General features: G+C 40.3%; 2 protein-coding genes and 1 pseudogene across 21 annotated transcripts in view; 2 read left to right on the top strand and 1 right to left on the bottom strand.

The window, feature by feature from the left end:
* Nucleotides 1–2,830, top strand: part of VPS13B (vacuolar protein sorting 13 homolog B) — a 727,825-nt gene extending 724,995 nt beyond the window's left edge. For all 17 annotated transcript variants that reach the window (XM_072734208.1, XM_072734211.1, XM_072734207.1 and 14 more), the window contains one exon: nt 1,376–2,830. In XM_072734208.1, coding sequence (XP_072590309.1) covers nt 1,376–1,624 — 249 coding nt within the window. In that variant the 3' untranslated portion in view covers nt 1,625–2,830. The remainder of the gene's footprint in view (nt 1–1,375) is intronic.
* Nucleotides 2,831–3,747: 917 nt separating this feature from the next.
* Nucleotides 3,748–20,334, bottom strand: COX6C (cytochrome c oxidase subunit 6C). Of its 4 annotated transcripts, XR_011996564.1 has the most exons (5): nt 19,769–19,864; nt 19,080–19,206; nt 10,381–10,509; nt 6,854–6,936; nt 3,748–3,857 (listed from the first exon to the last, which is right to left on the bottom strand). XR_011996564.1 is itself a non-coding variant. In XM_025994762.2 (4 exons), the coding sequence occupies exons 2-3, from the start codon at nt 19,191–19,193 to the stop codon at nt 10,396–10,398; spliced, it is 228 nt and encodes a 75-aa protein (XP_025850547.1). In that variant the 5' UTR covers nt 19,194–19,206; nt 20,200–20,334; the 3' UTR covers nt 3,748–3,857; nt 10,381–10,395. The 4 variants fall into 4 exon arrangements, 3 of the variants coding, with proteins under 3 accessions (XP_025850547.1, XP_025850548.1, XP_025850549.1); XM_025994762.2 differs by lacking the exons at nt 6,854–6,936; nt 19,769–19,864 and adding an exon at nt 20,200–20,334; XM_025994763.2 differs by lacking the exons at nt 6,854–6,936; nt 19,769–19,864 and adding an exon at nt 20,212–20,320.
* A 3,101-nt stretch (nt 20,335–23,435) lies between these two features.
* LOC112916955 (proline-rich protein 3-like) lies at nt 23,436–24,230 on the top strand (annotated as a pseudogene).
* Nucleotides 24,231–24,757: the final 527 nt, after the last annotated feature.

Below are 24,757 nucleotides of genomic sequence, written 5' to 3'. Positions count from 1 at the left end.
GCCATTTTTAGGGAGGTAATTGCTTAATATGCCTGGCACATTATTGAAATCCCTTATGAGAGGCTCAGAATGAGTCAGAAGGTCAGTTTATTCCTTGGCCAGGTTCCTTTCACAGCACGGGTTTTCCTGTGCTGCTGTTCAGGAGGAGCAATTAAGACTTTCTGTGTATTCAAAGCTTTCCAGCTGAATTCTGACCCCATCAAATGATATCATCAGAGCTCTGGCTTCTGCCTGCTGGTACACAGCTTTCAGTCAGCAAAACTTTGGGGGCCTTTCTTCTTTCCCAAGCTTAAAAATAGATGGGATCTGATGCCCTTTCTCTAGGGCAGCCCCTTTACTCCCTACCATCCCACTGGCTTTCTGCAGCTTTTAAAACACCCTTGGCTATCTCCATACCCTACATAGAAACACATAAATTCTTTACATTACTACTTTGAGAGCCCAAAAGCCCTCGTTAAAATATTTTTACTTCTTCAGAGCGGTCCTGCCAACATTTGGTAGGTACAGACCACTGGAAAGGTCAGTGGCTGATTCCCACGGATCAGTGGCTTACACTGGAAACTTCCCCATCCACATGATCTACACACTAGATAGCTACAGAATTTCAGGGTGGGAAGAATTTATAGCTCCAACTGCCTTTGATGGGTGCTTTCTTATAAAATCGCACTTAAGAACTGAGGTAGTATATCTCAAGTTCTCCTGTTTGAGTTCCACTGAAGATGAGCCAGACTTTTATGAACCATAAATGTACTTTGCATCCTCCCCTTTTTTCCATAAAAATTTCCTTCCTCTGCCCAGTTTTTCTATTTTCTCTGGCTTTAAATCCTAGTGTTTATAAAAACAGAAAATGTTACAGTTCAAAAGGTATTTATTTTCTTAATGCTCTGTCCAAAGCCACTGGTTTGAAAAGAGGTGCTCTTCTCCACAATTTTTTTCTGTCAAACTGAAGAGATTCAAGGAGACAGGCAAACAACTTTTATTTCAGGGTGCAAGTTTAATGTTGATTTAAGTAGAAACACTTTTCTTCCTTGTTCCTGAGCTGGTTGGTAAAGAGCAGTGCTAGATGTTTAATAGTTAATGAGTTAAAATGTTACCAAATCGTCAACTTCAAACATGGGAATTTTACACACCAGATGCTTATTCAAAGGTCGTCTTAACAGTCTCATGCAGAGCTTCTGTTGTGCTCCTCTAAGTGTGGTTATAGCCACAGCTTAGAAGAAAAATAAAAAGCACGGGTTTTGCATAAAATGACTTTATCAGAAGACCTAAAGGCATAATAATACTCAGATGTATCAAGGCAAAAACAAAAGGCATAATTTTGTCTTGGAAGTCCCATTATGAGGGTTTGGCAACTGAAAACTTTTTTGGATACCAGGTGGATGGAGCCCGAGAGAGACTGTCAGAACAACAGTACAACAGACTTGTGGACTACATCACAAAGACATCTTGTCACCTGGCCCCCAGCTGCTCTTCCATGCAGACCCCATGCCCAGTGGTGGCTGTGGAACCTCTCCCTTCCACTGTGAAAACATATCATTATATGGTTGATCCACATTTTGCTCAAGTCTTCATTAGTAAATTTACCATGGTAAAAAATAAAGCCCTGAGGAAAGGGTTCCCTTGAGTCCTCTCTTGAGGTGTTGATCCCTGCATGTGCAATTTATTCTTGAAAAAGAAACTGAACTAGCTCTAATAACATCTAATATGGACACAGGCCAATACTTTTACAATTATAGGTAATTTTCCAAAAATTCTAAAATTAATTGATTCTTCTCCCTAAAACTATCATTAAAATGCAATGATAAAAAACAAAACAAAGAAACAACCGTGTTCCTTTCCCATTTGGAGACCGTGATTAAAAGAATCTCTGTGTTGTCATTTCATTACACATGTATTCTACCTTTTGCTAATGGTCTTTGATAAAATGTTTACTATAATTAAGAACTGTTAACTTGCTGCTCTAACACAAAATGTGGTCAGGCTTTAGAATGGAGAGACTGGTTAAAACTTCATCCCCAACTGCATCTGTTTCTACGCTGAAACACTGTCTTTGCCCAATACCCTCCTCTACAAACATTTGGAATCTTTAAAGGATTTTACTGAAGTTGTTAAATTTATTAAAGTGATGCTCCTCTTTAAGCGAAACCTGCTATGTATATTTCCACTTTAAAGGCTACAGGTTAAAATAATAATAATAAAAAAATAAAAAATAAAGGCTACAGGTTACTGAAATTTACAAGACCTTCTCATGACTGTCCAAGTACACTGTAGAAAAAAAAAAGTTTCATCAATTTATGTTTTAGCAAGCAAGCCTATGTGTCTACCAATGAAAACAGACCCAAAGGGCTCAGGTGAGTTTCTCTAGTTCCATAAAGAAAACACACTATTAGGAATTCCCTGTGACACACTCTCATGTTAGGGGTTTAGCAGAAGAATATTCATACTGTCCTGGGGTACTGGAGGGAAGGTCAAGAACCCTAGTGTTAACTTTAACAATGAGCCAGTTTATTTTGAATGGATCAAACATGAAAATATTCCCAATGTCTGATACTATTTTTGCATTCAGTCTCACATGTCATCAGGCATGGAAGTCACTGCATAATTGTTTCTGGAAAGCAAGACTGAATTCAGATTAAACATGAAAAACTGATTCTCCCATTAGTCTGTTGTGTCACACTCGTTTAGGAAAGTGACTGCTTTGTCAACCTCTAACTATTTTTAAGAATGTATATATGTATTATTGTATCTTTGTCATTTTGCATACTACTTCTAAGAATTGTTATATAAATTGAAAATAAAAGGAATCCTTGAATTACTGACCACATACAAATGTGTATTGTTACCAGGTGTTTTTCAAATGCAAGCTTTTACCAATTCCTGGGTTTAATACAGCTCACATTATTAGGACCCAAGAATTTTGTAGGAGTTAAAAAGGCTAAGAAACAGTTTCTGTTACCTAACAAAGTGCCAATCAGTGATAAACTTAGTTCAGGCTAAATACACTTAATTTTTAAAACTCTCTGTATTATCACTCTGATCACCAAAAAGGATTAATATAGGGGAGAAAGATCATCCTAAGACTTCCCCCAAAATAAGTTCCCACACTCTCAATCATTAGCAGACACTAATAACTTTTTCTTAACTAGATATATATGCCAACTTATGTACACATACTGTTAGCTCTTCAATAAAGCAATACTGTTATTTAATTATCTATTATATCTGGTGGTTGATCCAGCAGAGCAACTACTAAAGAGTGATGTGATGATGAAGCCCAAGAACATTTTTTTTTTAAAGATTTATTTTTATTTATTTATGATAGGCACAGAGAGAGAGAGAAAGAGAGGCAGAGACACAGAGGGAGAAGCAGGCTCTATGCCGGGAGCCCGACGCAGGACTCGATCCCAGGATCCCAGGATCACGCCCTGGGCCAAAGGCAGGCGCCAAACCGCTGAGCCACCCAGGGATCCCCCCCAAGAACTATTTTATTGAAAATAAAAAATTCTGTCCCTTCTAAGAGCAAACAGTATAGTAGTTGTAGAGGTTCATGGAGACCCCCTTAAATCCATGACCAAGAAGGTACACCTGTAAGTATTTCAGTGAAATGAACACCAAAGCAATAAAAAATATCCTTTAACAGTGAAACTTTTAAGAAATCTTAAAATCCAGTTATCTTCCTAGGTTCATACATACAGTTAAAATCTCCAACTCTGAATTATCGGGAATAATTAAAGACTTAGTCCAAAATATTTTTTAGTTGTTTATTAAGAGAAACTATTCCATAACCCAGTGTTCGTGTTTCATAGCTCAGGAACACAGGACAGTCAAGCTTCAATGAAACACAACCCAAAGAAATTCTGTGGAAAAAAACACAGTGGCTTAAGTTAATAACAAGCATTCTCTCTTAATACCTCACCATGCTTAAAATCACATGAGGTCTACTCCTACTAGTGGAGCCTAGTCAGACCATTTCAGGCTACCTGAGCTCCAGGTCCATTCTCTGCCAAGGTCTCTGACCATCCTGACCAGTTCTGGGCATATTACACCTTACTCTGATTTATTGTTTTTCAGACCAAATTTTGCCTATTCTTCCCTCTCAAATCCATTCTCCTCCATTCCCTTCTCATACCTCCATACTGTTCTTAAAAGCAGCAGCTCATCTGTTCTAAATAGTATGTCTATTCCTATCTCCAAATCTGTTTTTCTTACTGATTTTTAAACACTATTTATTTAAAAAAAAAAAAAAAAGGTAACCTAACAAATACTACACATTAGCCTGTTAACATCTGATTATGAAATGCACATACCCACTGTGGAAATTGTGAAAATGTCAAAGTTATAAGAAAGCAGCAATGTTAAGATTCCATACAGGCCATTAATATTTTGATTTTTTTTTACCTTCAGTCTTTTTTTCTGTGCAATTTTTATTAAACACAGACCACCCTTTATACACATTTTCTATTTATATAATAATGTCATGTTACTTTGAATATCATTTCTAATGGACATAATGTAATAATCTGTGGTATGAAACAGTCATGATTCTGTATTAATTTTCCAACCACTGGAAACAAAGTTCTTCCTACTTTTTCTAAATAATGCAGTAGATACTTCGTTCATGCATCTATGTGCATTTCAGATTATTTCCTTTAAGATAAACAACTACAGAAATGAACATTATAGAATTTAATCTTCTGTTAGGCAAAAGTTACTTATATTCAAAATTATCCTTGAGTCTTTTAAAAAACTAGAATCCACTGCAGCAAGTCCCATACACCCAGGAAAGATCATTTGTACTCACACACGCACCATGAACACTACAGCTGGAATGCTTATTCTGGTACATTCTGCCTGAAAAGCAGACTGACATTCCCCTTGTCACATCAAACTCAGGAGTGGTGGATAGAATCTTAAATTGTTCTAATTGATTTTCTCCTTAAGCCTGAATAAACTATAAAAGGAGTAAAAAACTCTACTTCTAAAAGAGTTTCCTAATGCCCATCTAGCAAGCAATAGCAGAACATTTGAAAGGATTCTGAATATAAAAAGCAAGAGTTGTGAGAACTCTAGAAACCAATTAAGGAGCTGTAGCAACCAAACACTAATAAAACAAAAACACAAAAGGGCAAGAAATTTCATGGAATTCTTGCTCACTCTTGCCTCACCCCCCCTCCTTGGTGCAGCACAGTGTGGTCCAGAGGAAACTGACCAATTCCTGGCTCCTCTCTCAGGATAGAAAGTAAAAAATAAAAATTGCTTGCAACATTCTGACCTGTTTGAGATCTTCCCAAAGGACCATTTTCTATCTTGCCTATCTCTGGAATGGCATACTTGAGATATCAGAGTGCAAGCGGCTGAAAGCAGTGGGGGTCCCATGACACAAGAGCTACAGAGGGCCTGCAGACTCACAGGTACCTATGGGCAAGACTGTGGGCAGAGGAATGCAAGGAACAGTGAATGCTCCTAGAGGAAGCAGGGATGAGACTCTTAGAAATTAACACTTAAAAGGAATAAAGTATACACAAGAACTGGAACAAATGCACACAGGGAAAAGAAGTATCTCCAGAAGAAGTTTCAGATAATCCTGAGCCTTTAGTGAAGATCTTCCCCTGCAAGGAGGTAATCCACAAAGGGGAGGGGTGGCTGTTATTCAAATGCCCTAACTACAGCAAAAGCCATACAAAGAAAAAGGAAAATATGGTCCACTCAAAGCAACAAAATTTCCAAAAACTCACACTGAAGAGACACAAGCCTCTAACTAAACAAAGACTTTAAAACAACAGCCTTAAATATTGCTCAATGAGCCAAAAGAGGGGATCCCTGGGTGGCGCAGCGGTTTGGCGCCTGCCTTTGGCCCAGGGCGCAATCCTGGAGATCCGGGATCGAATCCCACGTCGGGCTCCCGGTGCTTGGAGCCTGCTTCTCCCTCTGCCTGTGTCTCTGCCTCTCTCTCTCTCTCTGTCTATCATAAATAAATAAATAAATAAATCTTAAAAAAAAAAAAAAAGAAAAGAAAATTAAAAAAAAAAAAATGAGCCAAAAGAGAACTTGGACAACTAAATGAAATCAGGAAAATACGCAAAAACTTAAAAAAAAAAATCAAAATCAAAACTATGGTGCAGAAAAATAAAGTAACTGAACTGAAAAAATAAATCTCTAGAGGGGTTCAACAGCAGACTCACACAAAAGAATCAGCAAACTTGGAACAGTTCATTTGAATTACTGAGTCTGAGAAGCAAAAAGAAAAAAGAATGAACAACAGGACTTAAGAGACCTATGGGACATCATCAAAAAGACACATACATACTTATGGAAATCCCAGAAAAGCAAAGAGCAGAAGGCTTATTTGAAGAAATAATAGCTGAAAAGTTCTTAAATTTGAGGAAAGAAGTGAATATACAAATGCAAATACAAGAAGTTACCTGGAAGTAGAATAAAATCAAAGAGACCCATACCAAGATATAACCACTCTGTCAAGAACCAAAGACAGGAATGCCTTGGTTGAGCATGGGCCTTCAGCTCAGGGCGGGATCTGGGGATCCTGGGATGGTGTCCCACACATCAGGCTCCCCAGAGGGAGCCTGTATCTCCCTCTGCCTATGTCTCTGCCTCTCTCTCTCTCTCTCTCTCTCTGTCTCGCTCATGAATAAGTAAAATCTTAAAAAACAAACAAAAAAACAAAGACAGTGGATCTTGAAAGCAGCAAGAAATTTTATGTGATCACCTACGTCACCTCCGTAAGACTATATGGGGACTTTTCAGCAGAAACCTTGCACGTAGGAATGCTGTCAGATGATATATCTAAAGTGGTCACAAAAAAACAACCAAAAATACAGCATCTAGCAAAACTGACCTTCAAAAATGACAAAGAAAGATAAACAAAAGCTAAAGATCAGGAGTTCCTCGCCACTAGACTTGCAATGGGAGTTCTTCAAACTGAAACAAAAGTACACCAAACATTAACTCAAAGCCATGTGAAAATATAAAGTTCTCTGATAAAGGCAAATATATGGACAAATATAAACCAGCATTACTAGAATTGTTTCATAACTCCATTTTTAATTTTGTAGGATTTAAAACACGAAAATAATTTAAAAAACTATGTTAATGGGTACACTACATATAATTTGTGACAATAAAGCAGGGGAGCAGAGCTATTAAAGAGTGATAGTTTGTGATTGAAAATATCACATTCTGAAGTAGACTGTTGTAATTTTTTCATATCCTATGCAATACCAAAGGTAACCACAAAGAAAATATCCAAAGAATACATACAAAAGGAAATGAAAAGGGGATCAAAACATGTCACTATAAAAAAATTAAACAAAAGGTATTAAGAGAGGATATGAAGGATACACAGCAACAAAATGACAAATTAAATCTTTCCTTATCAAGTAACTATCTTAAATGTAAAGAATGTAAAGAACTCAACAACATACATGGCCAACAGACACATGAAAAGATGTTCAGTATCATTAATCATTAGGGAAATGCAAATCAAAACCAGAATGAGACATCACCTCAAACCAGTCAGAATGCTAGTATCAAAAATAGGAAAAGAAAAAAAAAGACAACAGATAACAAGTGTTGGTGAGGATATGGAGAAAAGAGAACCCTGATGCACTGTTGGTGGGAATGTAAACTGGTGCAACCACTGTGGAAAACAGTACAGAGGTTCCTCAAAGTTAAAGATAAAATTACCATACAACCCAATTAATTCCACTACTGGATACACATACGTATGCACACATGCACACACTGAAATATTACACAGCCATAAAAAATAATGAGATCTTGCCATTTGCCAAAACATGGATAAATCTATAGGATGTTATGCTAAGTGAAGCAAGTCAGGAAACAGACTCATAAATACAGAGAACTGGGTGCAGAAGGGAAGAGGAGGGGAGGATGGGTAAAAGAGGTGAAAAGTTTTAAGAGTTACAAACTTCCAGTTATAAAATAAGTCATGGAAATGAAAAGTACAATAGAGGGAGAAAAAAATATTAAATTAGAAACAGATGCAAAACATAGCAACATAATAAAAGCCATATATGAAAAGTCCACAGCTAAGAACATACTCACTGGTCAAAGCCTAGAAGCTTTTTCTCTAAGATCAAGAAAAAGATAAGGATGTTCCACTCTTACCACTTCTATTCAATAAAGAACTGGAAGTCCAAGCCAGAACAATTAAGCAAGAGAAATAAGACATACAAATTGGGAAAGAAAATGTAAGACTATCTCTGTTTGCAGGTGACCTGGTCTTATATGTAAAAACCCTACATGTAAAAAACAATAAAGATTCCACCAAAAAATTGTTAGGATAGGGGTGCGTGGGTGGCTCAGTTGCTTAAGTGTCTCACCCTTGATTTTGTCTCAGGTCATAATCTCAGGGTTGTGAGATCGAGCCCTGGGTCAGGCTCTGTGCTGAGCATGGGGCCTGCTTAAGATTCTCTCTCTCCTCCTCCCTCCCTTCCCTCAGCTTGTGCACACTCTCTCAAAAAAATCTGTTAGAATAAACTAACTGAGCAAAATTACAAGATACAAAATCAACACAAAAAGCCAGTTGTGTTTCTATCCACTAACAATGAATAATCAGAAAAAAAAAATAAGAAAACAGTTCCAAGTATGATAGCATCAAAAAGAACAAAATACATAGGAATATTTAACCAAGAATGCAAAAGACCTATATATTGAAACTACAAAACACGGCTGAAAAAAATTAAAGACACACAAACAAATGGAAATCTCGTGTTCATGGAATACTTGTAATTGCTAAGATGTCCATATCACCCAAAGTGAGCTATATATATATATATATAGCAATGCAATCCCTATCAAAATTCCAACAGCATTTTTGCAGAGGTAGAAAAATCCATCCTAAAATTCATATAAACTATCAAGGGACCCTGAATAGCCTAAACAGTCTTGAAAAAAAAAGTTGAAGGACTAACACTTCCTAATTCCAAAACTTACTATAAAGCCACAGTAATCAAAATAGTGTGGTATGATATAAAAGCAGAAATATAAACCAATGCAATAGAACAGTCCAAATAAACACTCACATATCCAGTCAAAAAATTACCAACAAAGGTGCCAAGACCATCCACTGGAGAAAGGACAAGGTTTTCAACAAATACTGCTGGGAAACTCGATATTCACGAAAAAAGGAGAAGTATCCTTTTCTTACTTCATATCCAAAAATTAACACAAATGGATCAAACACCTAAAGGGGAGAGCTAAAACTATAAAAACTTACAAGAAAACTTAAGAGAACCTTCATGACATTGGATTTGGCAATGATTTCTTGGATAGGGTACCAAAAACACAGGTAACAACAGAAATTACATAAATTAGACTCCATCAAAATTTTAAATGTCTGTGCAAAAGATACAATCAACAGAATGATACAAAATGGGAGAAAATATTTGTAAATCATATCTGATAAGAAGTTTGAAGAACAACTCAATAACGAAAAAACCCCAATCCGATTAAAATGGGTGAAGAATCTGATTAGACATTTCTCCAAAGAGGGTAATAAATGGTCGGCAAGCATGAGGAAAGATGATCCATAACCTTAACCATTAGGAAATACAAATCAAAATCCAGTACCACCTCACACCTATTAGGTGGGTACTATGAAAAAAACGAAGTATTGACAAACAAGTAGTAAAACTGGAAAATGGTGCAGCCACTATGTTAAACAGTATAGTGTTTCCTTTCAACGTTGATAATAGAATTACTATATGATCCAAGCCATTCCACTTCTGGGTACATACTCAAAAGTATTAAAAGAAGAGGTTTTAAAAGAGATATTTGCACATATCATAGCAACTTCTTTGGGGGGGAGGGGCAGAGGCAGGCTTCATACCCCGCTCAATCTCACAACCCTGAGATCATGACCTAAGCCAAAATCAAGAGTCAAATGCTTAACCAACCGAGCCATCCAGGCACCCCTAACATAGCAACATTATTTACAATAGTCAAAAGGTGGAAGCAATCCAAATGTCCACCAAAGGTGAATGAATAAGCAAAATGTGGTATACGTACACCACAAAATGTTACTTAGCCTTAAAGAAGAAGGAAATTCTGACACATACTGTAATGGATAAATTCTGAGGACATTATATTAAATAAAATTAGCCAAATACTATAGCCATTCAAATACTATTTGATTTCACTTAAATGAAGTACTTACAAGTAATCAAATTCAGAGACACTAAGAATGGTGGTTGCCAGGGCATGGAGGAGAATGGAGAATAATTCAATGGATAGTTTTGGAAGATAAAAAGAGTTCTGGAGATTGGTTGTACAATAACATGAATATACTTAACAATCTGTGTATTTTACAATTAAAAACAATTTTTTAAACAGCCACATTACCTTTATATTCCAAATTCACTTTGCACTCTGAAAGATACCAGCCTTCTTCATCTCCTCAAAATCTTTCATGGAATCATAATTTCTGTAGAAATCTGCATATGCCTTCTTTCTTGGTTCAGCCACAGCAAACTAAAAAATAACACATCCCATTAGGGCTTATTTTTTAACCATTAGAAATAATATCCCAAAACAACATAAATCATAGTATTTATGTTCACCTTTAACTTGGAACTCTGTATTTCCTAAGACAAAGGTTGGAGGCACTGACACAGATGCAAGGGAAGAAAAAGCAGCCTCTTGGAAACTACTCAGCAAGAAGAGCCTTCCTTGCCTGGGGACAGATTATTCCTTTTGCTGGGTATGGGTGTGCAGAATGGTAAAAGCCAAAGGAAGATACCTAGAAAGCTAAAAGGTTTTAGGCAAAGGACAGACAGCCTTCCCTCCAGCAAAACCTAAATATTCCACAGCTGAGACATGCTAAAATTAAAATATTCTGGCTCAATTGGAAGTATATTAACTTCAAAGGAGTGAGATCAATTCAGTACCCAACTGCCTCTGAAAGACACAGGGAGTTTTCTATCTGGCAAGAACAGTTCTGGGTGATTTACACCTCAACATCATTTAAGCCCTTAGAATACACATTGACCTGTTTCGCACACCAGGAAAGGGGACTCAGAATTTAACTGACCTGATTAAGGTCTAGGAAGAAGCACTAGGTGGTAGGTGGTTCAACCAGGATTCAAACCCAGGTCTATCACTTGGCAAAGGTTGTATTTTCCACAAAACACTACCTGGTAGATTTCAGTGTACAGGTTATAATCCAAAATCAAATTCCATCCTGCATATTAAACCAGTAAAAAATTCTTCATGTGCCCATCTACCTCCATTAGGGTAATGCAAAAATACAAGAATGACACCTGGTACTTATACAGTAAGAGACTTTACTTGACCAGTTTTACTACCTCACCTCCTATCTAAATTCTCAACTTCTTCAGTAAGACCAAGAGGCAGGAGCCCTAATGTAATCCTCTGAATTGAGGCCAGCCCATTACCCAGAAGGCAACTGGGGATTTCATGTTAAAAAAATATTTTTTTCCCTTTTAATAATATGGTAAACTAATAAAGTAGCAAAAATAAAGTAAAAGACTCAGTGAACCCAAAAATAAAAGCAAATGAATGTTAGAACCCCACCTAAAGGTGATCCCTGGGTGGCGCAGTGGTTTGGCGCCTGCCTTTGGCCCAGGGTGCGATCCTGGAGACCCGGGATTGAATCCCACATCGGGCTCCCGGTGCATGGAGCCTGCTTCTCCCTCTGCCTAAGTCTCTGCCTCTCTCTCTCTCTGTGACTATCATAAATAAATAAAAATTAAAAAAAAAAAAAAGAACCCCACCTAAATTGTTTTCTGTTACATTTTAAATAGACTTTTTTCTTTTAAGTCTGAAAAATCTGGACTTGGGCAACAAAAAGAATATAAGCTATCAATTTAGATCCACTACACCATAAGTTGGTTGAAACCCATAAAATCTATATAAGGCCTATCTGGATAAGCAAATACCTGAAGATTTAGGACAAGCCTAATTTGCATAACAGTAATTGCTCTACATATGGGAAAAATCCATTCAGGATAATCACTGGTCATTGCCTCAAAATCTAACCTATATTAATGAATTTAGGCTTAGCAGATTCACTTAATCAAAAATGACTTAATGGATGGTAACTTCATTTAAAAAAAGCACAGAAACTGATGAAAATTGTGAAAATCAATCAAAACTAAGAACAAAATAAAGGCCAAATCTTTCAAAGCACTCAATACTAACTGGATAGGGGAAATGAAGAAGTGAGCATCTACTAAGAGAACCAAGTTTAGGGCAGCCCCGATGGCTTAATGGTTTAGTGCCGCCTTCAGCCCGGGGAGTGATCCTGGAGACCCAGGAGACCCAGGAGACCCAGGATCCAGTCCCACGTCGAGCTCCCTGCATGGAGCCCGCTTCTCCGTCTGCCTGTCTCTCTGCCTCTCTCTCTGTGTCTCTCATGAATAAATAAATAAAACCTTTATTTAAAAAAAAAAAAAAAACAAGTTTACACCTGCTTTATTCTTTAGGAAGAATCTGGATTCCTCCGTGCTTTGGGAACCTTCCTTCGATTCAAACACTAATGAACTATACACAAACACTGACTAATCTACCAAGCAAATTTTAAACCTTTTCATTCAGAACAGACTATGGGTCTGGCATGGTCCTAGCGCCTAATTTAGTAGAAGAGACACACCCTGAAGCAAGTATTACTTAAAATACAATGTGCCCAATACTGTACAGTCTGGTACAAAGTGATTAAGAACCTAGCAAAGCACAACCAACCCATCTGGAGGAATAGGCTGCAACTCCAAAAAGGAAACATTTGAGTGGGCCTTGAGGATAAACTGGAACTTGCCACACAAGGAGATGAAAGACATTCCTGCTGTGTACAAACCCATGGGAGAAAGCAGAATTTTGTAACAGCAAATAGTTATGAAGGGCTGGAGGGCTGAGTATATTGGACTGCTGGGAAGACAATGGGAAGGCAAAAAGAGAAAGGCAAAAGGGGCTAATGAGGAAGTATCTTAAAATCAAAACTAAGTTTCAGCAAATCACCCATGACCCTTTAATAAGTGATGAAACCAATTCAGAAGATTGCAACCAGTCGTTAATGTATTTCTTACTGTAAGTAAAAAGTTTGAAAGCCACTGCACACTGGGCATGCAGGACTCCATACCATAAACAAAGCTATTCTAGAAGCTGAAGTTAAATGTGGCAAGAATGTACACAAGTTACAAAGGCCTGATCTGATGTTTGACAGAGACAATGAGGACAACCAGAGTGAAGAAATGAGTTCCCCAAATTTCTCTTACTCCCACTTCATTTACTCATCCATCCATCCTTTTCCCACAAACATTTATTTCATACCCACTACATGCCAGGTAGCAAAGATCTCAAAGAACAAGTAAAGGGTTTATTTATGCCTGTCTCCTCAAAGGGTCCTACAGCACAGACCCCTTAGTGCTTTTGCTCAAGTTGTTTTCCCTCCTCTTAGCACTTCAAATTCACTCTAACTTCCAAGGCACAAATTCTACCTTCTCTATCAAAGAGCTATGACTCACAATACCCCTCACCCACTGAAAGAAACACACAAAAGCGGCAATCAACTATTGCTGATTGTACAGTTCACCTATTACATGGAGGACAGAGTCCTCCTTGCCCATCTCTATTCTTTCAAACTGTGTATAAGCTGTTCTAGAAACAGCTCTGAGAAATGAAATGTCCTTTCGTTTATATTCTATCTTGCAATAATTATTTTCTTACCTCCCCTAATTTGACTCTAACTTCCTTAAAGACACAAATTTAGATGTATATACACTTAGTATACTCCAAAGCACCTGGACTCTATAGACCTATAGACTCTATAGCTCTATAGCATTGAGCACCACTGTACTCAATTTCAGACACTACATTTTATTCAACAGATACTTTTAAGCATCTATTTGTCAGGCAACTGACGATGGGGTGCCCCTGCAAACAAAAAAGGCGCCATGCCCTAATGAGTCTCAGTCTACTAAAAAAATAAGAACTAAACCAAAAAAATTAAATACAAAGCACTGGAAGGCTCTAATTCCCTCATAGGCCATTATGACATAAATAACATGTATGATCATAAACACTTTTATAGAGAAAAGTTGTAAATATAGCATGGAGACTTTGAGAAACACAAAGCACATAGGAGTATTCTGGGGAGGGATCCCTGGGTGGTGCAGTGGTTTAGCGCCTGCCTTTGGCCCAGGGCGTGATCCTGGAGACCCGGGATCGAATCCCACGTCGGGCTCCCGGTGCATGGAGCCTGCTTCTCTCTCTGCCTCTCTCTCTCTCTCTCTGTGTGACTATCATAAATAAATAAAAATTAAAAAAAAAAAAAAAAAAAGGAGTATTCTGGGGAAAAGGTGGCATAGGAACACCAGGAATCTTTCCCCGCCTTCACAACAACTGTATTAGCACAATCTGTGAAACTTTGGATCTCCTGAAAGAATGCAATTTCCAGAGGAAGGCTTAAACTGTAAATTGTGGTCAAGTTAATTTCATTCACTTTCAGCTTTTAGCAACCTAACAGCTACCCATTTCCCCCAGGCCCAAGGCAGGCAGCTGTGCATGTGTTCCTGGAGCAGCTTACACATAGCTTTTCTGGAATGAAGATGGGCAAGAAGGACCCTCTCCTCCATATACCAGGGATCTGTACTCTGATAGTAGATTGTTTTTGTTCACAGAGGCGCAAACAGGCTGGTGGCCACTGTTTTTGGCACTCCTACTGTTTCAAGTTCTTTTTCACCAGGTGAGCTACTTCCAGGGGACTTAAAAGAATAGAGAATCTTTTTCCCCTTCCTTCTTTTTTTCTCCTTTTGGGAGCCAAAGGTATCTATACATACAATCCCCACAGATTATAGAATGGACTAAAGAATGACCCAACTATATATGCTGTCTGCAACACTCATTCCAGATCCAAAGACAAAAACAGATTGAAAGGGAAAGAGTGGAAAAAGATGTTCTATGCAAACAGTAACCAAAGGAGCAAGAGAGCTTTACTAATAGCAGACAACACAGACTTTAAATCAAAAAAAGATTACAGGAGACAAAGAAGGATTTTATATAATCATAAAAGCTTCAATAGGATACGACCTTATAACACTTAGAAAATTTTACTCAGCAGTAACACCAGCAAAATATATAAATCAAAAACTGACAGAATTGAAGAGAAAAATAGTTGTACAGCTGAAGACTTCAATACTACAATCTCAGTAACAAATAAAACCAGACCAGATCTAAGTAAGGAAATAGAGGACTTAACTCATTAAACCAATCAGTTCTAACACATATACAAAGAGCATTCCACCCCAACAACAGAATACACATTTTTTTTTAAAACAGTGATTTATTTATTTACTGAGAGAGAGAGAGAGAGAGAGAGAGAGAAAGAGAGCACATGCACAAGAGAGAGCACTTACATGCATAGCAGGAGGAGGGAGAAGGAGAAACAGACTCCCCTGCTGAGCAGAGAGTCCGGAGCGGCCTAGATCCCAGAACTCTGGGATCATGACCTAAGCTGAAGCAGAAGCTTAACCAACTGAACCACCCAGATGCCCCCAGAATACACATGCTTCTCAATTGCACATGGGATATTTTCCAGGACAGACCACATATTAGGCCATAAATTAAGTTTCAACAGATGTAAAGGCAGATATCATACAAAGTATGTTTTTTTTTTTTACAAAGTATGTTCTCTGATCATAATGGCATGAGATTAGAAATCAATAACAAAAGGAAAACTACAAAATTCACAAAACTATGGAGATTAAGCAACAAACTTTTAAACAACCAATGAATCAAAGAGAAATTAGGAATGAAATTAGAAAATATTTAGAGACAAATGAAAAAACAGGACACACCAAAATTTACAGGATTCAGTGAAAGCAGTGCTAAGGGGGGGAATTTTTAAGTATAAATACATACATTAAAAAACGAGAGAGGGGGACAGGCTGGGTGGTTTAGCGGTTTAGCGCCGCCTTCCACCCAGGGCGTGATCCTGGAGACCCGGGATCGAGTCCCACATCGGGTCCCCTGCATGGAGCCTGCTTCCCCCTCTGCCTGTGTCTGTCTCTCTCTGTCTCTCTCTCTCTCTGTCTCTCATGAATAAAGAAATAAAAATCTTTAAAACAAAACAAAACAAAAAAACAAGAGAGGGGCACCTAGGTGGCTCAGTGGTTAAGCATCTGCCTTTGGCTCAGTTCCTGATCCTGGGTCCTGGAATAGAGTCCTGCATTGGGCTCTCCAACTGGAAGCCTGCTTCACCTCTGCATATGCCTCTGCCTCTCTCTCTCTCTCTCTCTCTCTAATAACTAAAATCTTAAAAAAGAGAGAGAGATCTCAAATCAACAACCTAACATTACAACTTAAGAAACCAGAAAAAGAACAAAATAAACCAAAAGCTAGAAGGAAGGAAACCATAAAGATTAGATAGAGCAGGGCAGCCCTGGTGGCGCAGCGGTTCAGCGCCGCCTGCAGCCCAGGGTGTGATCCCGGAGACCCGGGATCAAGTCCCACATCGGGCTCCCTGCATGGAGCCTGCTTCTCCCTCTGCCTGTGTCTCTGCCTCTCTCTTCGCTCTCTCTGAATGAATAAATAAATAAATCTTTAAAAAAAAAAAAAAGATTAGATAGAGCAGAGATCAACAAAACAGAGACTAGGGGGAAAATAAAAGAAAGAAATCAACAAGGCCAAAAACTGGTTCTTCAAAAACATCAACATAATTGACAGCCCTTTAGCAAGATGGGCTAAGAAGCAAGGGGAAAAGATTTAAATTACTAAAATCAGGAATGAAAGTGGAGACATTACTACAGATTCTAAGAGGGTAGTATAACAACTATATACCAACAGACTGGATAACTTAGAGGAAATGGATAAATTCCCACAAACACAAAACCTACCAAGACTAAATCACAAAGAAAGAGAAAATCTGAGCTATAACTAGTAAGGACATTGAACCAGTAATCAAAATAATTCCTAATAAAGAAAAGCCCTGGATCTGATTATTTCACTGGTCAATCCTACAAAAAATTATCAATCCTTCTGAAATCTTTCCAAGCAACTGAAGTGGAAACACTAACTCATTTTATGAGGCCAGCATTACCCTGATACCAAAGCTAGACAAATACTACAAGAAAACTACAGATCAATATTCCCTATGAACACTGACACACAAAATCTTTAACAAAAACTAGCAAATTGAATTCAGCAGCATATTAAAAGGACTGTACACCATTACCAAGGGAGGTATATTCCTGGAATGCATGGATGGTTCAATACACAATGGTTCAACATAAAGAAATCCATCAATATAATATACATTAACAGAATAAGTGAAAATAAAAACCACAATAATCTCAATGCAGAAAAAGCACTTGACAAATTCAATATCCTGTCATGATAAAAACACTCTAAGAATAGAATGAAACTATCTCAACATAATCCATGGGATGTCCACTTTTGTCACTTCCATTCAACACAGTTCTAGCCAGAGCACTTTTGCAAGAAAGAGAAATAAAAGGCATTTAAATGGGAAAGGAAGAAGCAAAATCATCTGTTTATAGATGATATATGTAGAGAAAACCCTAAATATTCCACCCAGAAAAAACCTGTTAGAATCAATAAATAAATTCAGCAAAATTGGATATAAAATGTATGACAGTACTACAGAAAACAGTATGGTGGTTGCTTGAAAAGTTAAACATAGAATTACCATATGATCTATCATTCCACCTCTGAATATATACTGAAAAAATTAACCCATGTTCATAGGAGCATTACAATAGCTAAAACATGGAAGCAACCTAAGTGTCCATCAAAGGTGAGTTAATAAGCAAAATGTAGTACAGACATACAATGGAATATTATTCAGTCTTAAAAAGGAAGGAAATTCTGACATACACTACTACATGGATGAACCCTGGGGTCATTATGCTAACCGAAATAAGCCAGTTACAAAAAGACAAAATAATGTAGGATTCCATTTATATGAGGTACCTAGAGTAGTCAAAGTAAGATACTGAAATATTAGTTTTATGGACTGGGAGTAGAAAAGAGATGGGTTTGTTGTTTAATGGATATAGTTTCAGGTTTTACAAGATGAAAGAGTTATGGAGATGGACTGTGGTGATGGCCACACAACATTATAAATGTATTTAATACCACCGAAGTGTACACTTAAAAATGGCTAAATTTTATGTGTATTTTACCATAATACAAAACATTTATTAAAAAACCACCAAAGGGGGCAGCCGGGTGGCTGAGCGGTTTAGCGCCTGGAGATCCGGGATTGAGTCCCATGTCAGGCTCCCTGCATGGAGCCTGCTTCTTCTCTGCCTCTCTCTCTCTCTCTCTGTCTCTCATGAATAAATAAATAAAATCTTAAAAACATCAAACACCAAAGGTCATGTGTTAGAACCCACAAAAGGTACAGCATTAAAATGCAGTTCTGTGGCAACAAATGCTTCAAGCTGCCAAACACTGCCTTCCTCATCCCTCTGCTTTGGTAAAATTATATCCTTTTGTTATGGACTGATTTGTTTTCCAAAATTCATGTGCTAAAGTCTTAAACCCCTAGCACCTCAGAATTTAACAGTATTTGGAGATAGGTCTTTAAAGAGGCAAATTAAAATGAAATTTGTACGGTGAGTTCTAATCTAATATGCTTAGCATCTTTACACCAGGAGATTAAAAAAAAAAACATGTTAGCACAGAGACCAATGTGAAGACAAAGGGAGAAACCCATCTACAAGCCAAGGAGAGGCTTCAAGAGAAATCAACCTTGCAGCCACATTGATCTTGGATTTCTAGCCTCCAGAACAATAAATAAAAGTTGTTTAAGCCACCCAGTTTGTTGTACTTTGGCAGACCTAGCAAATTAATACAGCTGCTTTTAGAAATGGAGGACAAGCTATCTAGGGAATAGGAGGTATTTTCCTGACTCGGAGCTAGCTAGCGGAGGAAGGAGAAGGGAGCACATTAAAGAGGGAGCTTCTTTCAAAGACTCAGGGCTACTTATGAAAATACATTTTCATATTTAAAACACACATTTTTGAACCAAAAATGGACCAAAGTAAAAAATCAAACATACATACCTTATAAAAAGCTGCAACCCCCAGGGATACAGCGAAGGCTCCAACGATATGAAATCGCAGACGCTTGGCCAGAAGGCCTCGCATCTGAGGTTTCGTTAAAGCACTTGAAGTCATGGTAGTTCTTCTCCTTGATAGTAAAATAATAAAAACAACTGAGAACACAGTCAGATATCTGCAGAACTCTTAAGACACAATGCACTTCAGAGGGGCACAGGCATGACTCCTCCCACAAAGCCTGAGGTGTTTAAAGGCTTAGCCTGCTTCAGGGTTTTGGGTTTTTTCCCTCCAGCAGGCTGAATGACTACCCTAAATAAGCAAGGTCACTGCAATAAGTAATAGTAGCCGGGGAGCAAAAATTAGAAAACCAGTATCTCCCAACCACAGTCTTAAGATAAGCGGTGGCTCTGGACTGACAAGTGCAAACGGATTTACAGCCATGTTACTCTTCTACGAATTTACTATCGGCTCATTGTTCCCATTTCATTGACGAGAAAACTAGGGCACACGGAGATGACGTGTAATTTTTCCAAGGTTACGGGATAAGCTGTTTTAACTCCGGCAGGAGCCCAGCAGGGGCCTCCACCTCGTGACCGGACCGAGGCGCGGCCCCGCAGACCCTCGGCCGCCTGGGCCGGGTGGCGCGCTGGGAGGCTGCAAGACGCCCACCTGCCCCTCCCCGAGGCACAGACCCTTTTCCAGCTTCCCGAGTCGAATCAGCGACGTCACCACACGGCACGGACCGCGCGCACACACTGCTCCTTCCCCTACGCTGCCCCTTAGGATGCGACCAGCTGCGGGAGAAAGTGAAAACCCTGGGGCCAGACGAGTCAAATGACCCAACCAAGGTCACGCTGGATGGGGGAAAGTACGCCGCGGAGCCCAGGCCCCCGCCGGCCGCCGCTCAGTCCCTGCCGCTTCCTCCACGCCTCTGCAGCCCCCCGGCCGGGCCGTCGGCCTCCGCAAGCCGCGGCGGGGCGTGCAGGGGTCGACCCCTGGAGAGGTTCGAGGCGGCCCGACCGCAGATGCGGGCACAACTCAACTCCAAGACAGAGCGGGAGCAGGCAACAAGACGCAGCAGCTACATGGACCCTGACGTGGGACACGAAGCAACACGACTCACCTTCACACCTACCTCAAACCTAACGTCCTTCCTAACAGAAATGGACGGCGTCCGAGCAGTGCGCAGGCGCAGAAGGACAAGCGGCGGAGAGGACCCAGCGACGGTGGCCTGAAGAGTCCAAAAGGCCTCTGGCGCGTCTCCCGGCTTTCACAGCTGAAGTTCACGAGTGTGTTAGCTTTTTCCTGTAATATCTTGAACTAAAACTTGACCTTCTGAGTCGGTTTCTTTAGTAAATTGGAGATATTAATCTTACTGATATACAGAGTTGTATGACTTATTAGAGAATACAAAGATATTTAATATGGAGAGAGAGAGGGAGAGAGAGATTTTATAGATTTTATTTATTCACCAAAGAGAGAGAGAGGCAGAGACCCAGGCAGAGGGAGAGGCAGGCTCTTCGCAGGGAGCCCGAGGAGGGACTCGATCCCGGGACCCCGGATCACGACCTGAGCCAAAGGCAGGCGCCGAACCACTGAGCCAGCCAGGTGCCCCTAACATGTAGCATTTTTTTTAATTTTTTTTTTTTTTTTTGTATTTATTTATGATAGTCACACAGAGAGAGAGAGAGGCAGAGACAGAGGCAGAGGGAGAAGCAGGCTCCATGCACCGGGAGCCCGACGTGGGATTCGATCCCGGGTCTCCAGGATGGCGCCCTGGGCCAAAGGCAGGCGCCAAACCGCTGCGCCACCCAGGGATCCCACATGTAGCATTTTTAAATGTGCCTCACAAATACAGTACAAATCGTCCTGGGCCCATCTGGGCCGGAAACGTGTGCCACCGGTCATTTTCATTAACTACCCCTATGTGAATGATCATTTGGTTTGGGTAAAGGTGAATAAGACAGCCAAGTTCTAGGAGCTCAGAGCTTAGCCAATAAAACTGACATAAACAGATTAATAATCCCAAGTGATGGGCGCTTCCGCAGAGACATGACCTAGCAATAGTAGAAGCAATTACCTGTCTGGCAGAGCTGAACAAGTTCTGGTAGAAGTATTTGTTTGGGGTTTTTAGTAAGAGACAAGTGTCTTAAAGGAAGGCAACTGGAAGTTTATGAAAAGTGGTGTGTAAGGGTAAGGCTCTTGTGCTGTAGGGGTGCCAGGCTTGGTTTTTATTGAAATAACCCGGATTTATAGTGTTGTTTAAGTCAATTCAGCAAGCACTGTGGAAGATACATTAGGATATAAACTACACACGGTATAAATTCATCATATATTGATCAAGCATTTACTATGTGCCCAGGTTCTGCTATATAGAAGGACACATCTTCAAGGAGGTAACATTCTTGTCAGGGAGTCTTAGTTCCCAATGGACACTGTCATTTTGTGAAACCTTTTGGCCACACAGAAAAGGTGCTAATTGAGGGTCAGAGTGGGTTTGTGCCTCAGTAACAATCTTTCCAGACTCCTTATCAATGATCTACCCAGCTAAAAATCTTTACATGGGATTTGCCCAGGTGGTAATGTGTTCCCATTTTCTTTTTATGCCCACTCCCAAAACTGGCCCGGAGAGCAAGCAGTAAATTTTAGAATTCATAGGGTTTGTTGTGTATTGAACAATTAGGGAAAGCTTCAGGGAAGTCATGGAAGAGGTGGAAATGGAGCTGAGCCTCAATCTATTAGAGAGAGCTGGAGAAGTGGAGAAATCTAAGAGACAAAATTGGTCAGAAGAATGTGGCAAAGACAGACACACTGAGGGAGCAGAGCTTAGCCAGCATGGAGTGCTGAGCAGTGGTGTAAGAACACTGGATGGGAGAGAAGCACAGGGCCAATCATAATAATTCAAGGTGACACATGAATAGAACCTGAATGGACATGAACAGCTTGGAAGGGTCATTATTCCACCACCACAAAAGGCATGGTCATGATTTGTAATGTCTAAAAAATATTTCTATTCTTTTCTCAGGCATATGGTAGGGCCATGCATCCCTGATGCCTTTAAAGTTAGGATATGACTTGCTTTGTCCAATGCAATATAACTGGAAGTGATGTGTAGAAGTGATGTGTGGAAGCCTCAGGGTAGAAGCTTTACAATACAGCATGTGGTTTGCCATGTTCTCTTTGCCCTGCCTTTGTTATAAGGGAAGTATTGAGTGAGATGGCACCTATGTCAGCTGGATCTGGGAGAGATCAAGATAAACAGAGCCTTCCTACTATCTTGCACTGGCCAGACTCAATGAGTGAGAAATAAATGGTATGGTAGCTGTGATCCACTGAGATTCAGGGGTTGTTTGGTCCTATAGACTAACTTTGCTTTTCCTGATTGGTAGAAGAAGTTAAGAAATGTGTCTGTTTTAGTTAGGGATGTGGGTATGTAAATGCTGAGACAGGTAAGTAATAGAGACCATGGGAGTGTGAAGAGGAAAGGGGGACATTAAGCTGGCACTTAATGGTAAATAAGATATGTGCATCACCACACCTTCTCCTAAATTGAAAACAAAATGGTTTATCCATGTTAGAGGCATCCCTGGGCCCACCCCTGAGCTCTTCAGAGGTTCCCAGAGAAACCCTGAATTTTACAATAAAACCCCATCTGTTGCTCAAGAGCTCTGCAGCTGTTGGCCCAAGGGAACTCTGGATATGTGGAGCCCTCAAGAAGGTTTTCCCCCTGAGGCATCAGCATCTCAAGTCTTCTTAGGCTGATAAGACACTGTATTCTAAGGGACTCTGGACTCCCTGAAGTGTGCATGTGGATCAGGGACATGTTTTCAGGCCACCTCAAGGCCAAGTTGCTGCCTCACTGTGTCATAAACTCTATGTAGCACCCAATAGTTTGCAAAACATGTTCAATTTTGTATTTTCATTTTGTCCTCTCAATAATCCCATAAGATGAGCAGGTATTCTTGTATTTTAGATAAAGACACTGAAGGTTCAGCGGTAGAAAAATAGCAGAACTGAGAATAGAATCTAGTGAGATTCCTCTCATAACAGAGTTGTGAAGAGTACCTCCAGAAGAACAAATCTACCTCAGTGGACACCACTCATGAGTCTGTGATGATTTATTGAGCATCTATTATGTGCTCTGTGTTGCTATCCCTAATGGCTGAGAGTATAGTCCCAAGAAGCCACAGAGGATACTCCTCAAATCAGTAGATTATTTCATAACCACTCATTTCTCTTTTAGTTGAATAGATACAGCCTCCTAGGTCCCACTGAGAAAACCTAAGAACCTATTAATTCAAACTAATAGGCCCTTCCTCACTAACCTCCAAATCCCACTGCAGCCATTGCCACAGCCACGATGCCCAAACGAAAGAAGCAGAATCAGCAGCAGGCACCGCCACCACAACAGCCCCCACTGCCAGAGCGGGAGGAGATGGGAGATGAAGAGGATAGGATTCCCATCGGATCATCCCGCTTTCTGGGCCCTCCCCCCCTGGCCAATGGAAAGCCTGGTGACCCCAAGTCAGCCCCAAACTGGAATCCACCCACATGTCCACCATCAGTAGAATGGATAAATAAGTTGTGTGTGTATGCAATGGATACTACACTGCAATGAAAATTAACGAACTCCTGCTGCATGCAACCTGGGTGAATCTCACAAACACGGTGTTGAGCGAAAGGAGCCGGACAGAAAAGAATGCAGACTCTCTTCACAGAGGTCCTCCAGGATCAAGGGGACCAATGATTCCACCACTGCTGAGCCTCCCACCTCCTCCCAGAGGCAGAGGCCCAATTCGGGGAGTCTTGAGCCCCAGGTGCGGCCAGCCCATATGGTTGTGGCTGGTGGGGGGCCAATACTGAACCTCCTTTTCCTGGACCAGGCCATGAGGGTCCTTCCAGAGGAGGCTTTCACAAAGAACAGAGAAACCCTGAAGGCTCAAAAGTTGGTCTCTTATCAAAAACACCTGCCCGCCCAAGGATGGCCCCCAAATTATGGAAGACAAATCCAACCTCCCTGTCTGCCAACACTTTGCCAAAAAGGGCCACTGTCGATATGAGGACCTCTGTGCCTTCTACCACCCAGGCGTCAATGGACCTCCTCTGTGAGACTGTGCCTTCCTATCCAGGCTGGAAGGAGTCCTCTGACCTAGTGGCCATATCTTTCGCTGTGGCCCTGTGACGGCTACTGTGAGGCTGTTCCACCCACCACCTTCAGTCAGTGACACCCACCCCCATCTGCCACCTCCCCCATTTGGGGTCCAGAGTTGTGTTTCATCACTGGTGCCCAGCGTGTGGGCTTTCTTCTCCAGCCTCCAGAGACTCGCCTTCAGGACCCCACCTTTGCTTTCTTCCACTGCCTCCTGGATCCTCTTCCCCTTCGCCAATTGACTGCTGAACAGGAAGCCTCTTTGGTGCTGTTTCTTGTGCATCTGTCCACCCAGCCCTTGGTACTGCCCTCAATTCCTAAGAGCCCTGGAGCAGTTTCCTACCATTCCCTTCTTCTAGCTGCTTGTTTTAAGTCCTTTTTTTTTTTTTAAAGATTTTATTTATTCATGAGAGACAGAGAGAGAGAGAGAGAGAGAGAGAGGCAGAGACACAGGCAGAGGGAGAAGCAGGCTCCATGCAGGGAGCTGGACGTGGGACTCAATCCTGGGTCTCCAGGATCACGCCCTGGGCTG

Source organism: Vulpes vulpes, chromosome 13 (genome assembly GCF_048418805.1).
Source record: "Vulpes vulpes isolate BD-2025 chromosome 13, VulVul3, whole genome shotgun sequence".
Lineage (NCBI taxonomy): Eukaryota > Metazoa > Chordata > Mammalia > Carnivora > Canidae > Vulpes > Vulpes vulpes.
The sequence above is the reverse complement of the archived record's forward strand: the minus strand, read 5'-3'. Positions and strand labels throughout refer to the sequence as shown.